The 20,743-nt window shown below is 40.5% G+C and overlaps 1 protein-coding gene across 5 annotated transcripts in view; it reads left to right on the forward strand.

Annotated features, from left to right (window-relative positions):
• IKZF2 (IKAROS family zinc finger 2) overlaps positions 1 to 20,743 on the forward strand; it is a gene marked incomplete at both ends in the record, with an annotated part of 104,533 nt that overhangs the window by 81,707 nt on the left and 2,083 nt on the right. For 3 of the 5 annotated variants that reach the window (XM_080347137.1, XM_080347138.1, XM_080347134.1), the window contains 2 exons: positions 8,941 to 9,078; positions 16,250 to 16,393. In XM_080347137.1, coding sequence (XP_080203263.1) covers positions 8,941 to 9,078; positions 16,250 to 16,393 — 282 coding nt within the window. The remainder of the gene's footprint in view (positions 1 to 8,940; positions 9,079 to 16,249; positions 16,394 to 20,743) is intronic. The other 2 variants (XM_080347135.1, XM_080347136.1) reach the window with 1 other exon arrangement.

A 20,743-nucleotide genomic window follows, 5' to 3' on the forward strand; every position in this document is an offset into this window, starting at 1 on the left:
ACGAGGGTAACACAAAGGCATGGGCCACATGGGTTCTGGGGCAGTAAGGAAACTATGAATAAAAATTGTCATGTCCCAAAGGGGCCCATTAGTTTCACAGCCTGACCTGTTTTTGGAAGCAAGGTTCCCTTTACTGCTGGCCTTGATCAAAATAAGCAAAAACTCCCAACTTCAGTGATTAGGAAAAGAAGAGGAGCTGTCAATATTATTCCTCCTGTGTCACTATTATCTTCATGACAGCTTGCTGTTAATAGTCTGTTTCCAAAACTTTGTTTCTGACAGTGACAAGAAAAGGGAAAACTTACGTAAAGGGAAACTGGAGCGTGTTATTGCTGTCTCCTAATATATGATATAAAATTGAGAGATGCCAGGTGCTAAAAGAAATACATGTAGGTGGAACAGTGGACTCATTGCCACAGGATGGGAAGAAATGAGTGAGAGTTAAGGGCTTGGTCAGTGGTTTTATGCAGATGCAGAAGGAAACTATCTAGTGCTATAGTGGCAGCTAAATGTCATCTATTCTGTCTCCCTTTGTTTATGTAGTATAAAATAATTGGTGATGCTATATTTGGCACTGCTTGCTTCAAATAACACATTGATTCTATTGGCTCTTCAATGCTTAAGGGTTCTACAAGATAGGCAGGGGGGCTGCACTTGGAACAAATGTAGAGCAGCTGATGTAAATTGACTTCAGGGTATTACTTCCATTGATACTACCTATGAATTTGGCCCAACACCTACACTTGTTTTACCCAAAGCGGGGACAAAAAAACCCAAAACCAACCAAAGCACTTCTCAAGGGAGTGTTTGTCCAGCAGCATTCCTGATCTGCACCGAGGGACCCACACCCTGCGCTGTGTGTGTGAGCAGCCGGAGCTCAGCTCACAGTGACGTGTGGCTCTCCAGTCACCTCCTCACATTCCTGCTGAGCTGTGGCACTGACGGGGAGCAGACAGGACAGGGCAGAGAACAACAGCCTGACCTGAACTTGTTTTCATTTTTCCTACTCACCCTTTTTTTGGAGCTGACTTAAAATGAAGAGAAGCCTATGAGCGTATTTTGGAAGGTTTGTCATGTGAACCGATTAATGATCCTCTTATCAAGTCAACTTTAATATAAAGCTAAAGGTCTGAAGTGAAGTGGAAAGTACAGACCTGGTACATACAGTTAAGGTTTAACCTCCGTCTTAAGCCGGTTCCCACCCACATACAGATAGCGCCGAGGCATTGCAGGGAGGAGGCTCTGTTCTGGAGTCACCTCTCATATTCATTGCAGGGCCTCTCCCCCTTTAAAAGTCAGTTGCGGTAAACCTGGCTGCCTTCAAGTGATTTTGAAGCTAACTAGGTGATAAAACACCCAATTATTTTGTGGACTTCCTGGTTTTTGTTAGTTTATCTCACCACCAGAGTGCTATTTAAACAGAGTCCCTTTTTAATAGTATTTAACCATTTCAGAGTTGGTGTAAAATTCCTGGGAATCCCACCGGTGCCTGGAGGACTGGGCCATGTCATCGGTGCGGGACAGGGACAGCACTCCCAGCTTGGTGACCTCAAGTGCAAGTGCAGAACATTTGCACTTGAGATTTTCAGAGATATCTGGGGGGATCTGAGAGCTCTGTTGCCATTAATATAAACTGAAAAATGAGTGTCAAGTGCCATTTGAAGCTCTCATATTGGAGGAAATAAGAGTAATATATGAGGAGAGCTTCTATCTGTTGCAATATGTATTTCTTGGGACACAGAACTGGAGCAAGTATCCATGGATTTAATCTTTTTCAGAACTAACTACAACATTAGTGTCCTTATCTGTGTTTTCCATGACTTACTACATAATATATTTGCATGGTTTCACATAGATACATACATTTTTTTCTTCATTTTGCATACATACATAGATACAGCATACAAACCTACAAAGTGATCTGTTTGTCTTCTGTGCTGCAATGAAAGAAAATGGGGTGTAAGATTCTTGCTTTTCTGTTTTTAATTGTTTAATAGATGCTGTGAGACTGTGGCAGGAGTCCTTCAAGTATCTGGACAGTTAGGGTGATTTCAGTAATTCTGTGACTGTGCCAATGAAACAGGAGTTTGTTTGTTTGTATGTTAAACTTCTGGCACAAAAATGCCACCTACTTATTTATAACCCTTGTGGCAGATTGTAACATTGTTTTCTCTGTAAAATGCTGCAGATTAGTTAATAAATAAAAACAGTCTGATGAATCAGATTAAATAACAGAACCACCAGTAGCTGCAGATTGAATTGTAACTCCTAGAGTAATAAAAAGCTACAGACAGAAACATCTTGAAGGTACAAATAAGGACCACAACCCTTGAGCTGTTTTACATGAGCACTAATGTTTACTGATTTACACTAAATTCTGGCTTTGTGCTTTATACATAGAGAAGCTATAGATGCTTAAAAGTTTCTCTTAACTAGTGTATTGACTTGTTCTCCATATGTGCATGTTGTCCTGGGTCCATTCTAGCCAAAACGTAGCACAGATGATACATTCAGAGTTTATATCTAATCTGATGTTTAATACTGTTTGCCACAGAAGATCAAGAGCGGATTGAACACCAGTACAGTATTTCACCACTAGCTGCTTATTTTACAATACTGTAAACAACTGGCAGGTAGATGCAGGTGTCAAGCTGCTGATTTGTGCCCTGGAGATATTTATAGGAAAGAAGGTATGTCTAGAAAACAAAAGGTGTGTAGGCGCAATGTTTTGCCCGTGTTTTACTGCGTGCTGATGTACTAAAGTACCTGGTGTTGTTTCACTGCTGGCTGCACAGGACTACTGTAGTGGTATGTGGTAGTTGTCAGCAGAAATAGCTTATCATTGACTGCCACTGTGCAAAAAGTCAGGACAAGCTGTTATTAATTTGCTGTGAGGCTCACAAAATGTTGAACAGCCCCATATATTTCAATAGGCAATTGATACTAATCTTTACTAAGAGGCATAAGGGCCACGAGATCATGAAGTGAGTCAAGTGCTTAATAGCATATGTGTAGGCTTCTCCTGTTGTAATGCTGCATTTTGGGTTTTGAACCTTTTGGGGTCTCCAGAGTGTCCAGAAGCCTCTTTAAGCACAGATCTAGCTGTATGGTCTCCTTTGCTGTGTGATCTAATCAACCTATTCTATACCACATGATCTCACAAACCCTAAAACTTGGCCCGAAAATATGATAGTCTAAAAAGTTCTTGGAGAAGGGAGACATCAGAACTCCATAAGGTCTGGAAATCTGAGTCCCATTAAATGTACCCCAGGTATTGCTGTCTCTGCTTGCACTGGCAAGCATTAAAAGATTAAGGCAAAGTTTTCATAATGTGATTAGAGATTTAGTTCTTTCTGAAAACCAGACTGCTTCATAATATCACAGTTTGGATGCTCAGAAGCAGAGATACTTGACACTGCGTGTTTGTGTGTTTGTGTGGAGCCTGGAGCCTTATCTTAGATGTTTGCATGTTGTGACTTCTGCATGCAGGTTGTCTTGGATGGTCTCAGGTTAGCTGTGGGACTCGCTGCTATTTCTGAGCTTCAGTATATACTGCTTAGTGTGTGTGTGTGTAACCTCCCAGAAAAAAATAAGGTAACAAATCAAAGAACCCTCATAAATTTCAGTGAACACTTTTACAGTCGTTAAGCAGGGCAGTGAGATAGCACATCAGAGTGGGAGGCAGTTTCCTTTGCAAAGCTACATGCTGCTTAGGGCCAGCATGGGCTTAGGTCTCACAATTTTTTTTGTGATTAATTCATACAGGGGTCTGTTATTCACATAAATATTTTGGTGCATGAAGCTTTCAGCTAGGCAGCTCTAGAAAAGCCCAAGTGCGCTCTTTAATTACAGTAGCGAATCAGAGGAACCGTGTGTTGCCTCTCTGCAGCCTCAGCCATCCTGCCGAAACCTCAACGCTGCCTCAGCCCTCCCTGGCTCTGACAATTGCTTCCTCGGCTTGGGGAACCTGGAGCTGGGAAGGATCGCAGCAGCTGTTATATCCACCTTTTTGTGACTAGTGCATGCTCTCTTTTTTTCCTTTTTGTCCTGTGTGGTGTTAAATGTCACCAAGCTCAGGGACATTTTACATTTCCCTGGGCTAACTGTTTCACAGCCTGAAAGGACACCCTACCTGCAAATTGACTTATATGCTACCTATTTTTTTTTTTTACTGGTTTGGTTTTCTTATTCCTGCTTGATCCTCTGCTTGGTGCCATCCTAACTATCTCTTCCACTCTTTAATGTTCACTCCCATTTCTAATAAAATCACAGTGTGTTATTAAGTCCTTAATTTCTCAGTAGAGATATGGGCCGTATTTTTCTGCGTCTACCCTGCTTGTGTGAGCTTCACCAAATTAGCCTCTGTGCCTCTTGCAAAGTGCATGAATTCATTTACATGCTGTGAAGAAGGGAATTATTACCTTAATCATATATATGAATAATTGAAGCACAGGAAATCAGAATAACTTGCCTGCAGTCACAAAATTTGTAGCATAACTAAGAGTTGAACCTTATGCTCCCTAGTTCCAACCCAGTGCCTTAATCGTATTTCCTACCTCTGTGTTAAAACTGATCTTAGTGTGATAAGTCCCATTCAAGGCAAAGGGCTGTTTTGTGGTAGGCACTGTGTAACTGCAGAACTGCTCCCCTCTCCCAGTCAGCTTCCAGTTTTAGGGATGAAAGAAGAAATAATGAATTGAGACTGGTTATAATAATGACAGACAATTCTGCAGCCTTACTGATAAGTGTAAACATCAGACCAAAAGAACATTTTAACTTCCTCAATGATGCTTCAGAAAGTTTCAATGGGAGAGAGCTGGGGTTTTCTCCAGCTCTGGGATTCTAGGGGCCGAGTGGGAGATCAGATTTTACAGAAATAAATCGTGCTTGGTGTGCTATCAGAGGGACTTGCTCAGACTGAAAGTAGCTATGTCAGATGGCCACTTAGTTCAGAAATCTTGGCTGGCTCCCCTTCCAGGGAAATCACTTCAGGATCTTGTGGCCCTGTGCCTCTTAGTAAAGATTATTATCAACTGCCTTTGCTTCCTGATGGGCAAAAATAATAAAAGCTTGATACAAAGCTCAGTGCCAAGTCTCTAGTCCTTGGATTGGGCTGCCATATGTCACACAGCCATAATAATGCCCTTTCCTGTGTGAGCTGGTGACGTTAGCAGTTGAGCTGTCACAGGGGCTCAGGACACTTGCAGGTGTGTGGGAAGGCATTCTGTGCTGCTGCGTGGTACCCAAAACATGGAAAAGTGCGAGTAGTTAATCCTGACTGCTGAAACTGGTGTGCATTTTGTCATTGGTCTTAATAGAAACAGGATTTTAGTTTGGTGAAGTGTATCGTTGCTCTTTAACCTGTTCTGTAAGCCTTTCTCATGTTATATGCTTATGGCAAGGTATTACCTGGGCTGCCTTGTTATTTCCCTTTGACTGACTTTATATTCTGCTGTGCACTCCTGTTTCTTTTGAGAACAAAATGCTGCACGAATGCCTTACGGGCTCTTTCTCTTTCACTGACCTTTTTTTATGACTTTAAAGAAGTTTCCCTAGGCCCAAGTCTGCTTTCTGTCTTGAATACTGACCTTAGAGTTACACCATCTCATTGTCGCTGCACGCAGACTTCTCAGCTATCAAAGTTCACCCACAGGACTCAAAGTATTCCTAAGTCAGAAACACCTTGTCTTTTATGTCCTTCTCTTCCCCTTCCTCTGTCCACATGAGCATTTTAATTTTACAAGCAAACTCTGTTTCTCTGTGAATTTCAACAAGTGGTTTACCTGTTTCGTGGTAAAAATTATACTTCAAATTTAAATGTCTTTTTCACTGTGACTGTCATAATATTTTCCATTTGAGGCTGAGACTCCACTGTGGGTTTTCTCTGCCACGTTGTCATCCGTATGAATCTGAGCTTAAATGTGTGGAAACTCCAACATTTCAGTAAGAAATACAAAGTGGTTTTTTTTATATTCTTCAAGTTATCTGTTTCATAGGTATGGCCGCTGGGTTTTACCCAGTGCCGTGGTCTTTCCCAGTTTAACAACAAATTGAAGATTTCTCAAGATTTTGAGCTTGTTTGCTTTCACTGTATTATGTCATTTCTATAAGAATGACTGATGGTAGTTTTTAATCTGATTACTTTGAAAAGGTGATAAAGGGATTTCCAAGCTGACTTGGCTTGGGTGCCACCACCATTGGCAGCGGTTTTATGTACAATGCCCAATGAGGTGTCTCTGTACCATGGTTTTCAGTGAGGTTCTTGGAGAAGGCAGCTTCACAACAAGCAAGCCGAGCCAAACTTCGAGCGGCTTTGTATGATTTTGTAGTATAAATCAGATTTTATGCCCGTGGGGCTATGATGTCGTTGCATCTGTAGAGCAGGAGGAACAGAATTTGGATATGAACGCAAGGGAGTTGTATTGATTCTATTTAACTGGAGTACGTAAACTTTGTTCTTCACAGTAGAGTCTGGGCAGCTTCCAGTTGGGTCTTAAGCAATATGACTAACATTTATCACATGTTGTTTATTCTCTTATCTCCTCCCCAGAGGAAGGAGTGTGTGTGCTGGAGTATTTCTTTCCTTGGGGAGTTACATCCTTCAAATCCCGTATTGCATGTAGGAATCATGCCTTTATCATTAGTTTTTATCATCTCTATTAACCTTGACATCTGATGGAATTCAGGTAGCTGAGCATCATTGGAAAATCTCAGCCTTGTTATGTTATGTGGAATTGTTGCCATGCAGGGAGCAACCAATTGAAGATGTGTAATACCAATGTTTTTTTGATTGTTGAATCAATGTTTTGTACTGCAAGCTTGCAGGGGAATGTTTTGCTATGCTAAGCAATGATATATTTAATTAATTGTAGCTGCCTCTGGAATAGCTGAAAGCAACCATCCCTTTCCCTTGCATCATACAGTTTATCTGAGTTGCTTGATAACCTGGTGTAGCCAAACCAGGTGGGCTGATTCAGCCCTGCTTCAGCTCAGTTACCTTAATCCCTTCAATTGCAATGGATTTTTTTTATTAGACAACAAGTTAGCTTCTAATAAAGATATCGAACTGACAGACATTGCTGCCATCCAGATGCGTGAGGAAGCATGGTAATGTTGATAATACAAGTCTCTCCATCCCAGTGAGCTGGCAGTGTATTTATAGGAGCTTCCAGAATGAGGTGGCTGGTTTATGGTTAAGAGCTGAGGTTTGATCCACATTGTTCACATCAAGAGCAATTACTCTGGGAATGATAATGAGCCCCACACTCAGCCTCCACTGAGCTTCCTGGTGCCAATGCCAGTTATGGCAACAGTGCAAGCTAGAGAGCAAAAGAAAATAAAGACCACAACCACTGTTTCACTGAAGACTTTTTCCTGAGGATAAGCCTTATGTCTCAATAAGGAGAAAGAAATCCACAGTTTGGATGCTTATTAAGAGCAGCTTTTTTGAAAAACTTGGTCATGTCACTGAACCGCACATACAGACAAACTTTTTGAGAAAAACAAAAACTTTCTGCAAGTGTGTTGATTTCATCAAACTCTTTTTTTTTTCTGAGACAAAAACATTTGAAACTTTTTGACCAGCTCTGGTACCAGAGGCTCAGGCTTTTTCATCTTCCATGACACAGGTGACAAGGGGCAAACACAGGGATATCTGCTGCTCCAGCCTGCGGCCTCTGCTGCATTTTCCCTTCCTAGTGGTGACAGTGCATTTTAGCTGCAATTAACACAGCTTGGATTTCATTAAGTAAATGATAGTGAAAAGCTTTCAATATTGGGAGAAGCCCAACAGAAAAATTTATATTATCCAACAGAGAGGATGTTATCAATTTCTTTGACTGGAAACTAAAATTCTTACCTAAGATCTTCAAAACTCTGGAAGAAGTTTGACCTTCCCCATCCCTCAGCCAGCTCTGAAAATTGTAGCCAGTGGTGTTTTACTAGACTTGCAGTACTGACTTAAATTGCTCTTTAGTTATTGGAAAATAAACATTCATGTTCTACAAGTTTAAATTATATTAAAAACCTTTATTAGCATGGCTTGGCAAAATACACTTCTGGCTAGCTTTCTAGCCTTGGGTTAAGCCATTCTTGTGGTTTCTTAATTACATGCTACAAAAGGGATATACTTTATGAGAATCTGGTGCCAAGTTTTTTATGTATTAAGAGGCATTTGCTATTTGTTCTTAATGCTACTGAATAAAACAAAACAAAATTTAAAAATCGGACCTATATCTTGTGTTCATCTGGCTTAATTTTCATCATATATGGTCTTTCATATTGTAGTATATTTATATTATATTTTAATATTATCTGGTCTCTATGAATTACTGGTGGCAGCTCAGTTCTGCCATGTAGGAGTGCTGTTACCGAAGTTACTTTCTGTTGCTTACCGAAGTTACTTTCTGTTGTCTTTTATTTTCCAACCTTCCCTTAGTAATTCTGGCAAAGTTTTCTCAATGAAAGAAGAACTCTGCGCCACGTAATGGGTTTCCCCACAGTTGGGAGCAGAATTAGGCCACTGGGGCAGCTCGTTTTTGTGAAGGCAACTGTTCGTACCATGGGCGAAATGTCTCAGAAGTTTCTTTCCCATGAGACTTGGTGACACACAGGCAGTGCTGGGGTGTGATTCAGCTGTTTGGTTTGTTTTCCCCTCTTGTCATCTGTTTATTTGCTTTGCGACCAACAAGTCCGCCTCTTTTTCCTTCTACTGGTACGGTGCTTTAGTGTGAAAAACGTGTGGGGCGAAGTACCCAGCGGGTGGGAGGAGGTGTGTGTGGTGGGAAAATGGGGCTGGGAAAAAGGTCTTGGACTTGAGTAACCTTTCTTAGGTGTCTTTCCATTGCAGGTGTTGTTTGTTACAAAGGTGTGATTTTGTTTTTTTGGTAGCAAAAAGTGGGTTGCCGTGGATTTGACCTGATGCTCTCGTTCTCTCCGCAGTGGGGAAGCCTCACAAGTGCAACTACTGCGGCCGGAGCTACAAGCAGCGCAGTTCGCTGGAGGAGCACAAGGAACGCTGCCACAACTATCTGCAGAATGTCAGTATGGAGGCTGCCGGGCAGGTCATGAGTCACCATGGTGGGTGGAAAACGCCTTTTGAGGTCTCTTGGACTTGGAGCATCTCTTGCGGGTTTTTTTTCCATCTGTTTTTCTTCCTTCCTTTTGGCTTTGCATCACTTCCGTCTTACAGGTTGCTTATGCTCAGATAGGCAGGAGGGGAAAAGATGGGCTAAAATGCTCACTCTGTCCAATTTAACAGCATTAGTTTTGCTGTGTTTTGTTTTATCGTTTGGATTTTAAAGTCAATATTTCACTTTTTAGTATGTATAAATATGCAGATATGGAAATAAAGCAAAGCCAACTGCAAAGTTATCCTAAAAATTACCTTAGTCATATATAAAATGTATGATTCACTTTCCTTTCCAATAGTGACTGATAATTATAAGAGATAAGGATGATGGAGGTATTCAGAAGTCATTATTTCTTTTCCCTGTAATATTATCTTATAACCCAAAAAAAGGGAGGGTTAGATGTAAAAATTTCCACGGCAGAATGAAATTCAACAGTGTTGATTAAAGTAATTATAACAACAAAAGAAATTTATATGCATTTACATGTGTTAGTATTACTATGTTAACTAACACTGCATGTGTTTAATATACATAAGGACTGAAGATTGCCAAAAAGATGAAAGCAAGAAATGTCAAACTCTATGAATTTGGTTTTGGAAATTTCTGTAGCTATTAGTATAGATAATGAGCATAATGTCTCAGACTACAGGATTGTAGGCACTAAATACTAAATAGTAGCTGTACAAAAATTTTAATAATTTCATTCCAAATTAGTGTTTCAGAAACTCTTCTAAAACTAAACATCTTTTAACTTTAGAATTTGTCTTTACATGTTTGATACTTGTATTTTAAGAATTTCTTTCTAATCAGAAAATATTTAAATCACACCTTTTCCTTTTTTATTAGAAATTACCACACACCTAAGAATACCCAAAAGTTAGATTGCGGGTAAATGAAAAGGCAAAACAATGTATGTGTTTTGTTTTGTTTTTTTCATTTTCTTTTCATTGTTGGGTAGAGTTGTATGGCTTCATTTGGAAATGGATTATGTGAAAGTTCTGAAAGGTCATTTTTAAAAAACTAAAAATACAATCTGAAATACAATCTATTCAGCATTTCTAATACGGGCTATTTTTTGGTGAAAAAAATCACAAAAAATTTTAAAGAGTACTTTTCCATTAACAACGTAGACTTACAAAGGCATTATAAATTAATTTAATATGTGTTGCCAAAATGTTGATACAACTTTATTAAGTAATTACCATCTTTATAGGCACCCTGGAGATTAAAATCAACATTTAAAATGTAATGTGTTACTTTAAAGACATTGAAGTTAGTGATTATCTGCTTTAGGCTTGACTTTATGCTTGTAAAACTGGGTACCTGTCATGTGCTTGATCTGTTGGATGGAGCACTTAGTTGATAGCAGGAGTTCAAGCACCAACTCCATTCCCAACAAAATACCTGCTCTTCACTCTGCAAGGGTGTCCCTGCCTGATTAACCAGCAAGCGGATGATCTCCACCTCACCTGTTGGGAATAGTGGTGAGCTGATGTAGTGATGACAGACAGGATGTTTCAGAGACCACGTTGTAGAGGATCTTCCCAAATTCCTCTCAACTTCCTGGTTTATTATTCAGTTACTAATTCAAATTAGGTTTACTCTGGTTGACGGCATACTTCTGAGGAAACATAAAGCTTTTTCTAAACTGTTTAATGCTATGACAAGAAGGTTAAGTCCTTTGTCTGCCCAAAGAAGCTGGAATGGTTGACCTTGCACTGATTTTCCTACCAACTGAAGTTAAATCAGCGCAAACCCCATGTGGACAGTTTCTTTATTTACAGCCTGACTGACTTTGCTTGGGCTTAAAATAGAAAAATTCACATGAACACTTTACTTTTCTCAACAAAATTGGCTTAAAACCGCGCTTGGAATTCGACTAGTGCCTCTTTCTCCTCTGGGCAAATATGCCTAAATCTCCCTGGTGAATGTTTAGGGGATGTTTGATCCGCTCTCCTCATTGTGCTGTTTAGTGAGGGAATAGCAAGGACAGGCAGCAACAGGAAGCTCCAAATTCAGCTGGGACCGGTAATAAATCTCATCTCACTCAGCATCACTCCCACCCGTGAAGCTCATCATGGGAATGTGAGGGTCATGAGCACCAACCTGTAGAGGTCTGCAACAAAGTTCTTTCTCCTGGGATTGCAATGACACCAGGGAAAATTATACAAATGATCGCTCAGCTTAAAGTTAGGTCTTAGTCTAACCCTGAAGAATGTATTACTTTCCTTCTCTCCCATGTCACATGTGGAAAGGGTATTCCTGAGGATGAGTGAGTGCATGCTCTGGAGATTGTGATCATTGGTTTATTTTACATCATGTTTGGTTTAAGTTTCCTGACTCGTTTCCCCAATACTTCTGAAGTATTTTGTTCTTGCTGAGTGTTTTGAAGCTTCTGAATACATTTTGGTGTGACTCCTGGTCAGAACTTCACTTTAATGCACAGAATAGGTAGTGGTGCGGATTTTCTTATGCCTACCAGTATCCTTTAAGGATGTAGGTGGCCGTGCTGGGTCTCAACCAATAAGGCCAACATTTAACATCAGCCTAAATTATTTCTGCAGAGATTAATTGTTCTACAAAACTGAAGGCAGCCCCTAGAGAGCCTGGATGTTTTTCAAGCATTGTGCTCAAGTTGATCAGTTTATAGGCATGTTACAGTCATCAACTTGGGTGCTTTTGCCATGGCCTGGTGAGGCCTTTAATTTCAATTATCTCTGTCTTGCAGATGGCTGAAGCCAAAGAGGGGAAGGCAGGCTAGTTTCAGTATGTGGGTAGGAATGTACAAGTCTCTTGCAGGGTGCTGGTTGCTTGCTGAGCTGTCCCTCCTTGTGAGAAGGTCCTGTCGCCTGCTCAGCATGACATGAGAGCTCCCGTGACTGGGTTGGTGGCAATTCTTGGCTGAGCAATGCTGGCCCCGGAGGCGGACCTAGCCAGGTCTCCCAGCTAGTGGTGTGCTGGGGGAGACAAAAGTGACAGTCCTTGAACTAAGAACATTTCTCTTTGTTTGTTCCTGCAAATATAATGTTAAATGCTGGCTATGGTTTACACCCTCTTTTACTTCTTCTCCAACTCCACAAAGCAAAAAGTCCAGGGAAATTCTTAAAGTGGAGTGGAGAGGATGCTCTTTTTAGGAGAAGGAAGCCTAGCCCTAAGCTGCATGAGGCTCAAAGGCCAGCTCCACATGAAACACAATGCCCTGGTGTCCTTCCCTCTTCCACAGTTGCTTAAAACATCGTTAAAATGCTGGTCCCACAGGAGACTTCACACCAGGGTCCATGGGAATATTTCCTGTCATCTCTCTCCACACACATACTTTTTTAAAATAGCAATATTGTGAGCTTAGGAAAGGAAATTGAGGTTGATGGAGTAATACTAATTTGTACCAGCTGAGAGTTAGCCCAGTGTCTGTTGTCTGCACACAAAAGTATTCATCAGCAAAACACACAGTGGGTATTTTTTTTTACATTTTTCCCTATTATTTCCTCACTGGAACAGCATAAACTTTTTAATAGTATGTGATAGTATGTGTAGTTTCTAACAAATTAAGAAGCAAAACTAAAAGATAGCTACTTCGAGCACTATGATTGAAAAACTAATGTCTTCAGGAAAATAAAGATTTTGTTCTGAAGATCATCCAGGATTGTGATTAGAGAGTTTGGGCTTAGAAACAACATTTGGTGTTAACTGCAACTGAGAACATTAACAGTGTCAGAGATGGTGAACATCTGCGTGGACTATCCAGGAGAGCACCCTGATAGCTGGTTAAGAACATCCCCGAACAGAAACATGCTCAAGCGTGGGCTTTTCATGGACTAGACACTTGATTTTTAGAATAAAAAGGCCTTCCTGAGCTGAGACTGAAGTTCACAGCATAAAATGAGTTGCTATATCAAAGCCAGTTACAATGTGTCAGCTGTTCTTCCTCAGCTCCCACTACCAAGGTCATGAGGAATAGTACAATGAAATAAAATACAACAAAAAAGGAATTGCATTTACCACAGAGTAAATGTGTACGCTTGAGCTTTGACCACAGAGCAACTGATTTGTGATAACTCTTGGTTGTGTGCAATCAGTTTGTTTTTTGCCTTATTTATTTTGTTGCCGACATGCAGGCTGGGCTATTTGTGCTTAATTTGTCTATCTTTAAATTGAACTGAAAATTAATGTATCCAGAATTGACAATGTGATCTTTAACTTAAGTCTTTGGATTTCTAAAATGTGACATCTCAGCCATTTGGTCCACTTTTGCATGCAATTTAAGTGGTTTCAGAAACTAGGCTATTTACATCTCTTCCTTCTCCCAGGAAATCTGCATAACAAAACATATTCCAGTAACCTATTCCCATTGTAACACAAATATTGGCATGATTCAGTGATTTTGTTGCAAAAGAGCCATGCCCTGGATTACAGAGTCGAGTTCTGAGGTGGGGAAAAGAGCTTGCATCATTAAAGACAGAAAAGAAAATGCTTTTATTGGCGATGATTTTACTTTTAGAAAGAGTCCAAGCAGAATTTTGCCTGATTTAAAGAAGAGCAGATGTCTTTTTTAGCACTATTCATTTTTCAGGGAAGAAAGGTTTCAAATTCAGTGTAGGAAATTTTACACACATATGCCCAACAGTAGAATTATTTAATAATTACTTAATTGTTATATGACATACAAATGTCACTGCATTTGGGGCTTAATCAGATGACTGTGAAAGTAAGCAGGAAGTTTTCAACTCATTTTCTGGGCAAGTACAGTCCTACAAAGCCACCATACCTTTAGGAAGTCTTCCTAGGAAGGATTTAGACCCCTCTGCACCTCCCCAGGTCCCACCAGCAGCGTCGTGTGTCCTGTACACAAGCGGCTGGAAATTCTTGAAGTGGCACTGGTGTGCAAACCTGGGATGGGTTTTGCCACTGAGCAGGGATGCAAGGTTTCACACAGGGGGTGTGTGTGCATGTGCATGCAGATGCAGATTTTTGGAAAGCCAGAAGGACAATCACCCCCAAGTTCCCTGTGAAAATCAACAGACATCCTCTTTCCTTTCTTCTAAAACCTCCGCAGTAAACACTTGAGTGGAGCTAGTGTGGATAGCTCCTGATCAAGCACAGTATTTAAATAACTTGAACATTTTTGCCTTAGCTATTAAAGTATGCCAGACCTCCCAGTCTGCCCAGGGCATTAATTAGGTCACTTGAACACTGCATCCCATTTTGTTGCAACATTAGATTCATTTCATATTTATGCTTTTTCTTCGTCTCTTTCACTGCTGCCAGCAGGACTGCCTTGTAAATGAGAAACCATTGTGTTTCTCAGGGGGAGCATCCCGTACAAATAAAAAAGCAGCAGAGTAAATCATTTTATAGCATATGGTAGATTTTAAGCCTCAAAGTACTCAACTTTCCATAGCAGCAGAGGCACAAATGGAATCAAATGAATAAATTGCCATGTTTTCTTATTATGAATGTCTGAAGTGAGAAGTTCACCTGAGCAGATACTCTGTTTTGTAATTGCCTGGTATTTGCTCTTCCTTGCTAGAAAGAAGGCAAAGACAAGGCTTTTATCACCTCATTTTTCATATATTATGTACTGGCAAACAGCTGTGTGTTTAAGAACAAGGTAGTGATTATTCCATATTAGGATCCTGAAGGCAGTAAAGCTACATGGGAGGAAAGTAGGTTGGTAGGGTTCATTTGTGGCACAGTCTCAGACAGAAAGGTGTCTGTGACATGAAAGGCTGATGCGGTGAGAGACCAGAGAGGAGGACCAGCAGAAGATGTGGATTTCAGTCTTTCTCTGCTACCTCTGCAATATCGCCTGTGACTTCTCTGGAAGATTTATCTAATACAGAGAAATTGGTTGCTCACAGTTTACAAGTTGTAGGAAATCTTTGCAAGATCATCCCAGCTTCTATTTCTCTGCCATCCATTTTTCTCCACAAATAACTTTTTACACCTCAACCATCACATCAGCACAGGGACTCATGGCTGATCCTTCCCAAGTTTTTCTTGCTACCTTCTAAACATTAATATGGGACAATAAGAGCGTGTATTGAATTCATGAAATCACACTTGAAATACATGGGCCTGATCTGCAGCACGGTACCACTGACCCTTCTTGGCGTTTATAAGAGGATGTTTAACAAAAACGAAGTGCTTTCTAGGTATGTAGTGAATAGCTATGTCAGCAAATGACATAAAACCCTGTGTGAGTTCGTCACTACCGTGGTTGGTAACCAATGTAATTCCTATGCTTCTCTCACTCTAGCACCTTATTCTCTAACTCAGCAAATGACAGAGTGGAAACAGTAAAGACGGAAAAGGTCGTTCGCTTCTTGTTATTGTCTCAAAGACCATTCCCCTAACAGAGTGAGCACAGGAATGTTCCCTGCTGATCCCAAAAAGTGGGAAGATGGATATAGAAGACTTGCATTCAATGTTTGCTAGGTCTGTGTTTGAAGGGATAAAATATTAATTAAAAAATTGATAGTTTCTGAGACTGATTCTGTAGGGCATTTCCACACAATGTATGTAATTCCAGTACAGCGTTTGCTGATTTTACAGTCTCACGTATAGAAAGAGGAAGAACATGTTAACAAACAGATCCTTCATTCTGGAAACGTTTATCTTGGGGAATGCACAGTCAGGCCCAGGAAACACAAGTCATCAATACCTTGTATGTTTTTTAGTCACTGAGATTAGCACGAAAAGAAAATAAGAACGGTAAGCACACCATATGATAAGCACAAAATTACGGGAATACACAAAAAATGGTAACTGAAAAGTTACAGTGGCAACAGGTGACGGTAATAAGGGAGAATGACAGAAAATGTCATCTACAGAGGGAATTTTCAGGAATCTCCCCTCCTCACTGGGGATATTGAGTATTCAGAACAAAACAAGTCCTTTAATAAATAAAGTTGAGCTTCTGCTAAATAAGATATTCCCAAAAAGAGGCATTTTTTAAATGTGGCTCTGCTCAAAGGTGAATGGTATCTTGATGCCCAGTGTGTTATTGCACCTTGCTTTATTTTGTGTTGCACTTGTGCAATTAACAGGGCTCAGATGATTTGTGTTGTCTATGAAGTGTAGACCAGACTTGTCTCATACAATTTTTTGGTTTTATGTAGTACCTCCTATGGAAGATTGTAAGGAACAAGAGCCTGTGATGGACAACAATATTTCTCTGGTGCCTTTTGAGAGACCTGCTGTTATAGAGAAGCTGACAAGCAACATGGGAAAGCGTAAAAGCTCCACCCCACAGAAGTTTGTGGGTAAGCTTGAAATACGCCTTTTATTATTTTTAGTGTATAGGTTACTTGTAATTTGTAGTAGTCAAAAGAACAAGGGTTCAGAACTTGATTGTGATGGGGAGACATAACAATGGAGATGGTTAAATCAGAGCAAGAAATTCTGAAAATTATTTAATTCATTTTACCAACCCAGAGAATTCAAAAGTGAGGCCCCCAGAATCATGAAAATGGATTAGAAAATCTTGAGTTTTTTACGGTGCCTTAAGGCTGGGGGTTTTTTGTGTGTTGGTTGTTTGTTTTGGTGGGGTTTTTAAACTTTTCTCTAGCCATTTTGAGATTTAGACTTGTCGTCTTTCCAGCTCCTTCTCCCAGCAAATAATCTATGTCTCTCACATAATTATTTGTCTCCATATGTGGATGTGTTTCAAAAAAAAAAAAGTATCTCAAGACTTGTAACTTGTATTAAATTCCTGAGAGCTGGAAACAACTGGTCTGTTAATACCGGCATGAGGAAATAAAATCACATCACTTCTGTTTGAAGAAGTGCTTGCTCTAAGTGCAGTGTTTTACACAATAAACTTATTAACACATGAATATAAAACAGTATTGGGTGAGTTTTGGTTACCAAATTTAGAAACCTAGGCTCAAAATTAATATTTTGTTGTGTATCTTGATATCTTAAAATTGTTTAGCTTGTAACAGGAGACAGTATGGGGAATTTTACTTGGTTTGCGTTGTACCCTAATGCTGCTTTGTACTGATACTGAGGCAGTGCTAAACTTCTTAGGAGGGGAGCTGGGACAGAATTATTTGGGGTAAGTGTATGCTGCTAGACACCAAAGTCACATAATGGACATTTTCCACACTCACTCCCTGGAAGGACAGTCGTACAGATTTTAAGGGTGTCACATACCAATTCTGCCTCTGCTGAGGACTCTCACAGAGAGAAGATCAGAGGACTGTAAACAATTAACACAGCCATTTAGAAAAGTCATTGCCCCTCAGCTAGATGCAGATTCAGCTGGGTTTGGTAAATGACCGTTGAAGGTGGTATTGAGCGAACCCACATGCTTTTAAATAGTAGGGGGCAAGCAGCATGTGGCAGCTCACCTGAGGGGCACTGACACACTGACCTGGCCGCTCTCAGTCATCTGACCCTTCCCAAATATCAGTGCTAAGCCAAGGTTAGGTCAGGAACAATCTATTCTGACATACACAGCAAACACTGGGAGGCATCAGTATTTCCTGTATTGTTACTAGTCCTTCTGAGATAGAAGTTTAATTCTTAGGCTGTTGTCTTTAAGTGTGGTCTCAAATGAATTACTGTATAGCTGATAAGAACTGGAGAATTTAAACTCTGATTTAATTTACTGCTGTGACAACAGTTGGGGTTGAAGAAGGTGGAAATGGGAGCAGAACTCTCTACTGACAAGCCAAATGCAGCTTTATGAGTCTGTAAACATGGCCCCATCACAGCAAGTTTTCCTAGTGTTGCCTCAGTGAGTGCTGTATGTTCTTGCAGGTTGTGATCAACAGTGAAATAGTTAACCCTGCTGACACTTAAACCGTGTGTCTAGACCTCAGAAATACTACAGCCTCAAAATGAAGAAGGGCAGTTGACACCTTGGGCTCTTTTTTCCCCCAGGTTGTCCACAGGCTTGAACAGAATTGTGTTTGCAATACCTCTCAGAGGTTTTCTTTGCAGGGGCTGGAGACTTTGTTCCCTTCCCTTAAATTCTGGTGTCCACGTGCCTGCTCTCAGAGCAGCACAGTTCACTGATTATAAGCATACCTCACAACTGAGGCAAGCCACTTTTTAGATGGTATAAATTGAATCAGTTTTTTGGAAGCTGTAGATGATGGTCTCTTTTTTTAGACCAGGAAGGTTATTTTACTTGTCCACTCACATGCAGTTGACCATATGTTGTCATTGTCTTCAAAGGCAAATTTATTGCTTGGAAATCCTTGCCTGAGATGCACTGTAGCAGATAATTCTTCTATTCAGTAGGGTATACTACTTTGTTGTTAGATAAACCTGTTTCTTCTACAGGTGTAACAGATAATTTTGGTATTTCATTTTTCTGGGGCTAGGAATTCAGGATTTCATGTGACATGCAGCCTTTTATGAGATTCAGCTGTAAGGAAGAAGAGTCCTCTCTCAAATTTACTGTATCTCATTTTTCTGCCTTTTCTGATCTTTCATGGCATCAGAGTGGTTGAACTGAAAAACAGCAGTCTCCGCTTTGCTACTTTTTTTTTCACCGTGACCTCACTTTTCTTCCCGTTTTCTCCCCAATGAAATATTGTTCAGCTCTATCAGGAAGAACTTGTAATGGTTCTCTTGCTTGCAGGAAATTTTCCTGTGCATACTGCAAGTGTGGCACCTGTCCAAAACAACTTAATGGTGTTTATGAGAAGGTCATGTAAGCATAAGCTAAAATCTTTTCATGCTACATCTATCAATGCTTTACTGCCTTTTCTGATTAGCGATCTCCAAGGGACCTTGGTTGTGGACCACAGTCTCTGCTCTGGCTGAAATTTCTGGAGGAAAGGAAGCAGCGTACAGCAAGTAGAGCTAATTTCTGAGTGAGACACTTGGTTATATATCTGCTATTGAGGTACTAGTCTTACCAAATCTGTTGAAAAAGTGGAGGCAGAAAGTGTAATTTATGCTGTGCGGGAGCCCGAGTGCTTGGGTTTGCGCCTCTTTCACTGAGGGGAGAAGCGACAGTAGTGAAATTGAAACCAACATCTTCAAGCTGATCACATGAAGCAGATTCATGTCTCTTCAGTTTGAATGTGGTGCTCACTCTCGCAGAGTGTCACTGAGGTTAAGAACTGACAGGATACAAAAGGAGACGTTTGTGTGACTTACCATAAGACCACAGTTGTTATGGGAAGAATTAAAAATACACAGGCAGCTCAGGACAGATGAAGATCGGCCAGCTTCAAAATTAGAGTCAGCTTCTAGTTAATGGGGGTCAGGATGAAATTTACACAGTGGGGAATTCTGTAACTGTTCTCTCCAAGATTTCTTGCAGCCTTCTCCCAAGTGTCCAGCATTGCAGTTGCTTTAGATACCTGATGAGGTGGACTGCAGGTATTACAGGACAGCTGTGTCCGTGTGCTTTGATCTAGCCTCAAATACCTGTTTTGAGGTGGTTTTGAACGTCATATGGTAAGATGACCACAGCAGGGAATGTTTCCTCTTGTGCTTCACTAATGTAGGGCAAGAATAAATAGAATTCAAGCATAATTTTGCATGAAAGTTCAAAATGATGAATCTGATTAGTTAGTTTTAGCACAGATATGGCTAAAGAGGAATTAAAATTGAGAACCATGTTGGACTGGCTTGTTAATGTTTCTTTTGAGCTCTGTGTTTTATTCTCTCTCTTCCTCATGTTATAATTTATTTTACTTTTTTATGTCACACTCCATTTATAAGGCTCTATCATCTTTGGAACCAGTTCATAATTAAAGGAATGAATAATTCAGGTCACTGGCAATTTACAGTTTTCTCTACTCTGCTGTCTGTGGTGGACTAACTAAACAGGGAAGATAAAAGGAATTAAAATAAGGTTTGCATCATTCATCCAAGTAGTCCATAAAAGTATTAGTTCTTGATCTATAAAGCCTGCAAAGGACTGGCAGCAGGTTTGGCAGCTACATCAGAGTCTCACCAAATCTAGTTCATTTTTCAAATACAGGTGGCCAGAGCAGGTGACAGGGACCAATGGACTTTTCCACTTTCATTTCTTTCTTCCCACCGTGCCAAAGACACCACGTGTGTCCTGGAGCTCTCCTCCAGGCCCACTTTGGTCCCACCTGGGAAGGAGCTGCTCATTTTCAAGTGAGGGTGGAGCCACCTCCCAATAAAGAGTTGTCCATCTTCTCAGTGGCAGGACAGCTGGCCCACTGTGGCAACTCTGGAAAGACCATGTTTGATGGCAAGAATCGTCCTTAGGTCATGTTAGGTTACAAAGGCCATTGTTGCAGCACTATTTCCCTCCTTCCCTCCTTCCCTCCTTCCCTCCTTCCCTCCTTCCCTCCTTCCCTCCTTCCCTCCTTCCCTCCTTCCCTCCTTCCCTCCTTCCCATTTAATTACCTTGCTAATCAGGGCCAATTTCCCAAGCAAAATTAATGCATCATCTCTAAGGATAACATGATCATTCCACGGGTAGTATAAAATGATTTCTCTCTCTCTGCATTGCTTGAAGATAAGTCACACTAAGTGGAAAGAGTTATATAGTGAAAAGTAAAATGCTGAGTGATAGCTATGTTGAAATGTACTAATGATATTTGGAAGAGATTTGGGATTACAGTTCTGTTTTGTTCTTATGGTGGTTTGTACACATTTTGTTCCAAGCAGTT

Source organism: Nesoenas mayeri (assembly GCF_963082525.1).
Source record: "Nesoenas mayeri genome assembly, chromosome: 6".
Taxonomy (NCBI): domain Eukaryota; kingdom Metazoa; phylum Chordata; class Aves; order Columbiformes; family Columbidae; genus Nesoenas; species Nesoenas mayeri.